This window comes from Gymnoscopelus microlampas, assembly GCF_963454915.1.
Source record: "Gymnoscopelus microlampas genome assembly, chromosome: 18".
Lineage (NCBI taxonomy): Eukaryota > Metazoa > Chordata > Actinopteri > Myctophiformes > Myctophidae > Gymnoscopelus > Gymnoscopelus microlampas.
Window position 1 is genome coordinate 12,687,869 of NC_139955.1, and position 10,035 is coordinate 12,697,903.

A 10,035-nucleotide genomic window follows, 5' to 3' on the forward strand; every position below is an offset into this window, starting at 1 on the left:
CTGTAATAATAGTTGCGACACAAGACAAAGCATTGTGTGTGGAGAGAGCTAAGAGATGCCTAAGCATCTCTTTACTCATTTAAAGTGGTGGCAATTGTGCTTCGCCTATTCCTACTATAGCTGCACACTTAGGCGAGGCTCCTGGCTCTATGTCAAGCAAATTGGACTATTCTTACATTTAGCGTCGTGATAGGGCCAATCAAGTGGTGAGGTGTGCCACATCTACGAGTGGATTGGGGTCTTATAATGGTGGATGTTGGGACGGCGCACAGAGAGAGATTTGTACAAGCTCTATTCATCTGCAGGTTGTTATTTGACCACTTAAGCCCTACTTCGTACAATTGATTGCAACAAAAAAACTGATTTACAAGCTCACAATATGTTGCATTGTGACACGTTGAGATTGCACATAGAAATTTGGGGACATTTTCACCTATGATGCCCAAAATAGGCATGTTGAAATGATTAAAGATCTGTGCATGTTATGTAGCTGATTAGTTGCTATATCAAATGTATTTTTCTGAACAGCCAATCTACATATATGTACTTTGATTTTGTTATTCAAAGTATATTTTTATGTTAATAACCTACTTTTGGTACTTACCGGTAATTAAGATTTTAAACACAGGACTCTAACTTGTATCTAGTTAGAATTGAGTGCTTTATATCAATCAAACAAAAGAAAACCTATATACTTTGTTGACAGGGGTCCCCCAGGGCTCTATCCTTGGCCCACTCCTTTCTTCCCTCTATATACACCAAATATCTCTTTGGTGAAAATAGTGAGCTTGTAGATCTGTAAGGACACTAGGGTTCATGTGGTTAAAACACTCTGATCTAATTCACTAAAGCCATTAGTGCTTGAGGCTCACAACATAACTATAATGACATATTTGTCTGAATCAGCATGATAGTCAAAAGTCAGTACCCTTGATGCTTGTAAAGAAGAGAATAATGCACAGTATGTGACCTGCTCATAAATATGGCTCATGTTTAATTTCATGCAGGAACTTATTTACAATTTGTGACCGCAAACATTGTCATTCACTTCTACATCTCAGACATACAAATTGTAGCTTTTCAGCTACAATAGCCGTTTTGAATCCAAATAGGCCAATTGTGTGACACCTGACCCGAAAAAACAACAACATGTTGTCACCTTTTTCACCTCGGGGCTGTTTGCATGCCTGACATCTGATTTGACATATGTAAAGTTATTCAGCTAGCCTACGGTACATTATCAAAACTTTAAACTGGACTGTTCGATAGAGAAATCGCGATGCATTCAGATGTTTTACAAGTGACAATTCTGTACCTAAAATTAACAAATTGATAAGCATATATGTAGCTTGGAGCTAACAGTAAAAAATGGGCACATCTCCAATGTCTACAATGAACCTACACAGATAGACACTGAAATGACTACTGATGCATTGTGTTCATCACTTTGATCTTAATGTATCCTCTCTCTCTCTCTCTCTCTCTCTCTCTCTTTCTCTCTAGATAGATAGATAGATTAATTAATTCATATAGTATACAGCTGGGCAGCTTATATATTTCAATGACTGATATTTATTTAATATTACAATATACTTTTGATTTATATTTATATTTTTATTTGAATCTGCAATGTAAATAAGTGTTGTGGAGTTAAATATCCCTCTGAAATGTAGTGGAGCAATGCCATCCAGCCCACAGACAGCAGACAGACCATGAGTCTTGAGTGCTGCTCACCTGTGAGTTTTTAAAACTTTTACTTGAGTAAATGAACTTAGTTACTTGCTTCTCACCACTGGCTTCAATAAGTTGATTTAATACGTTTATAAAAGCTAGCCTACTATGGTTCACAACCATATTAGCAGGAATGCGTTACTGTCAAACTGTGAACTCTGTGGCCTCACTATGATCGACTGTAGGTTGTAAAATGTTAAACTCAAAGCCAAACATCTTGAAGGAAGTTTTCTAATAGCCTCTTGAACACTTTAACCTGACAGTAACCATGTGATATGTTTCACCCGAGTGTTTATTTCTTTTCTTATCCTTTGATTAGACCGTTAATTAAATGTGTCACTGCTGAGGCTTTGGAAGGTTTTCCTTTTTAATAGGCATCTTTTTTTCCCGCTTGTAGCCTATGTTATAAGATAATTATGGGCTGGCGGGTTTTTTAGTAGCATCTATCAGTGACGATAACCTATTTTTCCCTATTATTATTATTGCTGCATTAAGGCTAAATAGATATTACATTAAAACGGCAAATTATACATTTAAGTTGTTTAAAAAAGTGTAGCTTCTATTCCGTTGTTTAAACATCAAAAAGTGGACTGATCTTCATGAAGAAAGCTTTATTTACATAAACAACAGGTTATTATTGGTCTCATGGGTTCAAATAAACGGCAACTGTATGATTAACCTTAAAGGACTATTACAGTTTGGTTTATTTTCATTATAATTACAAATGTTGTTAAACTTACTACCCTATATGAGACGATCACATGACATTAAATGAAAATACATTTAAACAAAAAGAAAGTTGATGCTGAAAATAATGCAAATCTGTTTCCAATCAAAGCATAATTACATTAGAGAACACGAACTTATTCAAACGTTGCAATCTAGAATGGGGATTAAACACAATTAAGCACAATTTAAATACACACAGTCAGCGAACAAGCCTACTTCTTAATTCATTATGGTAGATTATTTGTGATGTTCTAACAGGATAACAGTAACAGGATAGGTGGGCACAAGGGACATCTGGGCGTCCCCCAAAACGTACTTTATTAAAATAATATTTGGATTTTTTTTTAAGTCAAGTAAAGTATACATGATTAGAACATGCTTAAACATTCGACAATTAAGGTCTAATATTTCTACAATTGCTACAAAACCTGTATATCCAGTCATTTTGGAGCATAAACAAGAAGTTGAAGGATAAAATTAAGTCTGATAAATGATAATGATGTACAGCACATCATCATAGGCTACTTTACATTACTTAAAAGGTTAGTTCACCCCCAAAATGACCTTTTTTTTTGTCACCCCATGGAGACTTGAATTCATGGATTTTTGTTTTGTTTTGTCGCATATAAGCCAATAATGTTATGACTGCGGCAGCCCGGGCAGCGGTTCCGGTATAGGAGACTCCTTTGTGTCGGAACCGCTGCCTATACCGGTCCGCTGGTCATCAAATTATTGGCAAAAAATATGCATGATTTTTTTTTTTTTTTTTACAAATAGCCAATTTTACATCGAGGTGCTCAGATGTCCCTATAGTGCCCACCTATCCTGTTACCAGCCTATATTCACCACGTCCTAATGCCATGTAACGAAGACACTCCATTCCCGGTGGAAAACGTGTTTGGGACATTATTGAGGTCCCCACCCAGTCCCCCGAAGTTCATGTAATTCCCATTGCTGGAAGAAGACCCTTGAATGGTCTGCATGGTGGCTGCCGTGGGGTAACTACACGCATAGTTCGTGCTGCAGGCCGGACCGCTGGGGTAGTTGGTGCTGAAGGCCGGGTAGCCGTTGTAGGCGAAGTGATGGTGATTGATGCCCATGTTGTAGGACGTGTTGTAGGCCGCGGACCCCCCCTCCAGGCACGGCTTGCCGTCCCGCACCAGCACCGGCACGGAGATGCGTCTGGGCGGACCGACGGGCAGGCCCACCATCTCCAGGCTCTGGTCCTGCCGCTGGCGCTTGCACTTGTACCTGCCATCGGTGGTGGAAAAAAGTACATTTACTCAAGTACATTTTTTTCAATTTTCCAATTTTCAGTAGCCTACTTTTATTTCTACTCCACTATACACATCTCAGAGGCAAATGTTATACTTTTTACTCCACTACAATTATTTGAAAACTTTAGTTACTTTGTAGACTTTGATTATTGTTACAAAACATACATTAACCACTTCAGCCCTGTATACATTTCGGCCATTTGAAAAAAGCTCTCTCTCTGCATTGTGCAACATTGTGAGCTTGTAGATCGGCTATTTTCAAAAGATTTTTATACATTTGAAAACTTGTGATATAGGACATTCAATTTCTGCATAATGAGCACTTCGTAGTGTACTTTAAGTACATTTTGATATCAATACTTTTGTATTTTTTACTCAAGGACTTTTTACTTGTAACAGAGTATATTTCTACATTGCAGTATTGATACTTTTACTTAAGTAAAAAAAAAATAAGTATAGGCTACTTTTCCCACCACTGTAACTGGGTTGGTAATATAATAGGCCTATATACCTGCGGTTCTGGAACCAGATCTTGACCTGGGTGGGGGTGAGCTTGAGGACCCCGGCCAGGTGGTCCCTCTCCGGGGCGGACAGGTAGCGCTGCTGCTTGAAGCGTCGCTCCAGCTCGTAGACCTGGGCCTGAGAGAACAGGACCCTGGGCCTCCTGCGTTTCCTGCAGGGCTTGGCTCGCTGGTCCGGATCCTCCGCTTTCAGCAGGTCGTCCACGGTCTGGCTCGGAGCTATGAAGTCTTCCTCTAAAAGAGGAAGAAAACAATTATATTATTTTTAAGAAGTAAGAACATGCATGTTTTATTTATCCTAATTTAGCGATTATGCATGCAGTCTAATATGGGCTAATATTTGTAGGCCTACCTTTAAGCTAATATTGGCCTATATAACACCTTTCTGATTGATTGATTGATTGATTGATTGATTGATTGATTGATTGATTGATTGATTGATTGGTTGATTGAATATTTTATTAGACAGAATGCATACAGCACGAGTACAGTCATAGTATACACTTAGTCTAAAAGGCTTTACACACAAAAAAGTCCTTTAGTGGACTTGAGGTCCTCGTCCTATATATTCAATTCATCAACATAACATAAAAATAACACCAAAAATCTATATCATCACAAATGTAAAGCACTATATGTACAGAGTACGGTAGGGGCCCGGGGGGTAAATAACTTCTAAACAAAGTTATTTACAAGGTATACGTCGACTACGCAACAATGACAATTAAAACCTAAAGAGGCACAGATAAACCTGTTTACTGGGAAATGTTATTACGGCCAATGCAATGGCCTATTTGGTGTTTTATCTGTCAACGGTTATATTTGATAATACCCGTGTGTTTGATTGATTCATTGATTGATTGAATACTTTATTAACAGTTTGCAAAAAAAAGCACAGAAAGTAGCTACAGTTCTAAAGGGATGCTAAAAAAGAATTGAACCCAAGAAAGCACTATATGGCTTGTTTCCATTGGAGTCCTGTGTATTCAATTCATCGAGACATTTAATGACAGACAAATATGCAATACTATGAAAGAAAAATCATATAAACGAGTAATTAAAACAAAACAAAAATATGTTTGTACAGTTGCGAGGCCTAATATAGGCTACATTATATAGGCTGCATATGATTACTTCAATATCCCCAGGGAAAATAGACTTATATTTTAAGTACTTTCGCTGTAGAGCTCTTTGCTCAATTCTAGGCCTAATTATAGGGTCAAATACATTTTTGTATATTACTATCACCAACTCACCTTTCCTGTGCTTTGCATCAAAGCAGTCGGGTTTCCCATCTTTTACTATGTCCATGTCGACGAAGGGTTTTCCATAAAAGGCCATAAAACTCCTGGCTTTGGCTTCGTGGAGGTCGTCTCCAAACAGCGAGGCTCCGGGCAGCACCTCCCGGAGCGGCTCCTGCTTCAGGCGGGCCAGCATGCAGGAGGAGGTCGGCAGAGGAGCGCAGTCCATCCGGGGAGGAGGAGGCATGTCCAGAGAAACCAAGTCGTCATGATGACTCTGTTCCAAGTTTAATATATCCTTTACGGAGAAGGGAGTGGACGTGCTGCTGAGGCTGGGAAACATTGGCACACACACCTATTAAGCTGTCATATGGAAGCGGCAGATAGACGCCTCAGAGACTTACTGCAGCTCAAGTTTGTTATTAGTTTGTTCTACTAGAATGCTCTTGAGGGAGTGAAGTGTGCATTTTGAATGTCAACTGTCCCACTAACTTTTTGTCTTGGTCTCCCTTCCCCTTCGCCGTGACGCATAGAGGTGGAGAGGGGGGGGGGGGGGCTGCAGGGGCTGGGACTCCCATTTCAAGTGACGTAAACGATGCCTCGTATAAAGCTTGTAAGCAGTGTAAGTGTTAATTGGAGTTAGTCATGATGCACAATTTGAACAACAACACCAGAGAACAAACTAGAAAAAGTTCTCCTCGGAGCACAGGTCTCCACCAGGTCAGGTAGGTTATTGTGGGCCATGATGTTGATGGAATATGAAGAATTGGACAGATCCATCTTGATCACATGACCATAGAGATAATGTGTACTGATTTGCATGATGTTTGGACAGAAATCGTCCTCCTGGTGGTGCTATAATAGGGCAATGTAAAAAGGGTGGAATTTGTGAATGTGCGTGCAAAGTTTTGCATGCTGTGTTCATAATTTGAGGCATTTTGTTCAAAATGGAGCACTCCTGGAAACTTTGGAAGCCTTAGCCAATTAGGATGGAATATGAAAAATCTGATAGACCAGTTTCACTTAATAACTATAGAGATATTGATATTGTGTACCGATTTGCATGATGTTTGGACAAAATCTGTAGGAGTGCTGCCTGTCAACAAATGTGTTTTGCAAAAATCGGCCTCCTGGTGGCGCTATAACAGGCCAAACTGAACAATTCGGGACAGAGGTTCTGCTCTGGCATCCAAGGAGTGTGTGTGCACAGTTTCGCTGCTAACAGCCCAACCGTGCTGGAGATTAGCTGGTCACAGACACACTCAGTGACGGACGGACAGACAGGGACAGGGTGCAAAACATAGTCTCGGCCATGCCTTCGGCCTGGCGGAGACAATGACATGGGAGATGGCCTGTCTTCGGAAAGCAGTGATCTGTAAATTTAAACGAGACATTGAATTTCGTAAATCATGAAGGAGAGCATAGATAGTAATGCCATAGGCCTATATTTATTGAATTATTATTGCTCTAGACTAGAGGAGCACTCATCTGTGTGTGTGTGTGTGTGTGTGTGTGTGTGTGTGTGTGTGTGTGTGTGTGTGTGTGTGTGTGTGTGCGCGCGCGCGTGCGTGCGCGCGAGAGAAAGAGGTGTTGGCATAATTTTGTTTTGGGGATGTCATGTGAATTGGTCCTAATAGTTTAATCCGGGGGGAAATGGTTCAGACCAGCGCCAGGGCCCAGGGGACTGGTGGTGTAGACACCAGGCTGGTCCCCGGACACGGAACCTGAAACCAGAGGCAACACACTCCTCTGTCCTGTCCTGTCTGTCTGTCTGTCTGTCTGCCTCCAAGAGATCCTGGAGCCACTGGCCGCCTTATCTGGACGTGATAACAGATGACAACAAACCTGCACCTTCCCACCCACGCTGTAGGCCATGGATTTCAAGTGTCGCATGTGTGACACACATTAGTATTTAATAATAGCACGTGTTTTAATTGCACCGAAAACGTGCCAGGTCGAATTGATCAGTTTATTTATATTCTTTTGCATAATATATGACAAACAATAATTTCGTGGGACAGTTAAAATGGGAGAAGTATGTGCGCGTAACGTTGTCTCTCCAGCGCGCTGCGCTCCAAACGCATGCACATTAGAACTATTGGTGGGCAGTAAATGATTTACCCAAGTAGGCCTACTTAAGTATAGCCTTTGTGAGTATCTGTACCTTTTTACATTTAGTATTTGTATTTTTGGATACTTGTGACTTTCACTCCTAAACATTTTAAAGACAAATATTGTACTTTTGACTCCACATTTCTAGGAAGGGAAAAAGTACATTAATTAACCACCTAAGCCATATTTCAATTACCAGCAGATCTACAATACAATGCAATGCATTGTGAGCTTGTAGATTGGCTATTTTCACTATTATTATCTATCTGGGAAAAAAACAAACCAAATGTTGCCTTTGAAAATGTGTTGGCTACTTTTTTGAATACCCAAGTCTTTTTTTTTAAGCATATGACTTTTTAATATGTAGGCTATTATTACTTTAAGTACAAATATGACTGGGCAACTTTCACTTCATGGAGTAAAAATGTATAGGAGTATCGTATCTGGGAGGCTATATACTTTGACTCAACTACTAGGCTACTTTGTCCACCGCTGCCTATTAGCAAAGCCATGTGGAGACGGTGACAGGAGACAGACAGTATTATCGTTTGTTTTATCTCCAGCGTTTAGCAGCAGCCACGGGGTAAATGGGTCCCCCTGTCTCCGACCCAGCCACGGTGTTTATACTTTTAAAGACTATTTGCGCGCCTCACGAGCTGATGAATGGCTGCCCGAGTCATTTTCGGGCGCAGTGAGAGTCAACACTGGCCTTTCTCGTGCTGCAATAATTGGTGAAATAAAGTAAACCATTACCGGGGGAGGCATACGGCATGGAAAATGTTTTGTTCGTGGTTGATTTCCATCGGTCCTTTCCTGTCCATGAGGTTTGTTTGACTCTATGACTCTGTGTTTGTCAAATAGGCTGAATCCATGCGTTATAAGCTTCTTTAGGCCTACTTCTGCCCTACCTCTAATTTCATGTCATGTCAAATACATTTTCATGGCCGCGGACCCCCATTTGAAGAGATTTTGTGCCAGGGACCCCATCCAAGATTTGTGGTGTTATACATCTTTTTCCCCGAAAATAATTCCAAATTGGTTGAAAATAGCAGACCTAACAAGCTAAAGCTCACACCGTCTTAGGTTGTAAACTTGGCTATACGGTAGGCTATATAGGGTTAGATGGTTAAAGTTATTTTGATACTATAACTAATTTAGTTGGGGACCCCCTGGAACCTCCTCAAGGACCGGTTCCCGGACCCCACTTTGAGAATCACTGCTATAGGCAATAAGCATATACTGATTGTATTTGCGATTATAGCCATTTGGCTGATTATGCGATAAATTATGCTATTGGATAATCACATTTTCTGGAGGGTCTAATTTTATCTGGGTCTAAGCTCAATATGCCACTGCCAGTTTGGTTAAACCACCCCATCATAAAGTTTTCATAATTCTTGGTTTTGGCCTGCAAATTGCCTGTTGCAACCACATCAATTCCGCAGGACAGTAGCCCACTCACTTCTTCTTGTCAAGTCAAGTGTAAATTGAACATGACAGGTCTCCACCGGCATGTGTTTCCCATCCCAGATCCGTTGGGATGCATCAGCCTTTGACCCGTCTCTCTGCAGCACATCTCCAGCTCAGATAAAGACACAGATAAGCTGCTGAAAAACTTCCGCTGCATGGGTGAGGATATTCTGAGGCTATAGCGTGTCGGAGTGCATGGGCCTCAGAGAGCAGAGAGAGAGAGAGAGAGAGAGAGAGAGGGAGAGAGAGAGAGAGAGAGAGAGAGAGAGAGAGAGAGAGAGAGAGAGAGAGAGAGAGAGAGAGAGAGCCCCCCTCTCTCCCTCTCTCGCTTAAGTTATTGAATATTTACTTTCTGCGCGCGCGCGTGTGTGTATATATATAGCCTACATTTTCTTTTTAATATCAATGCATTGCTGTAAAAATATTCAAATGACTAGTGGGGTCAAATCTGGGGTCAAAGAGTAAAAGCTTGCAAAACAACAACAAATACCCCCAAAAAAAGTACTCAAGTATAGCCTACTGTAGGCTACTCAAGTAAATGTAGGCTGCATAGCTTAGCCCCTTTTCCATTGGCATGTCCACCACTGAGAGAGAGGGAGGATAGTGTAGTGTGCGTGCGCGTGATATCAAATGAGAGAAGAAAACAAATGTTTTAGGGCTACTGGTGTGGCGCGAGAAGGCGCAAGGTGGTGGCGCTTTATGAATGTCGGACATCTTCTGCCCCCCCCCCCGGGCTTTGTCTTGCTTTTAGCTAATTAGACTAATTAGAAGCGAATGGGCTCATTACATTAATTAGAACGAATTAGCTAAACGTTTAGATGCGATACACACAAGAGATAGCTAATGAGGTTTTAATTATTGTAAAAGTTAGTTTGTTCGTTTTCATCAGCCCCAAAAGTAGTTGATGTCTCAAAATATAGAATATTGTAATGTGTGTTGCCCAGCCTACATTTG

General features: G+C 40.8%; 1 protein-coding gene across 4 annotated transcripts in view; it reads right to left on the reverse strand.

The window, feature by feature from the left end:
• Positions 1-3,272: 3,272 nt before the first annotated feature.
• Positions 3,273-10,035, reverse strand: part of nkx2.5 (NK2 homeobox 5) — an 8,270-nt gene continuing 1,507 nt past the window's right edge. Inside the window, exons 2-4 of one of the 4 annotated variants that reach the window (XM_084041260.1) lie at positions 5,515-5,831; positions 4,249-4,492; positions 3,273-3,711 (exon numbers count right to left, since the gene is read on the reverse strand). In XM_084041260.1, coding sequence (XP_083897386.1) covers positions 3,303-3,711; positions 4,249-4,492; positions 5,515-5,746 — 885 coding nt within the window. In that variant the 5' untranslated portion in view covers positions 5,747-5,831 and the 3' untranslated portion in view covers positions 3,273-3,302. Of the gene's footprint in view, positions 3,712-4,248; positions 4,493-5,514; positions 5,954-10,035 lie in introns of those variants that run through there. The other 3 variants (XM_084041261.1, XM_084041259.1, XM_084041262.1) reach the window with 3 other exon arrangements.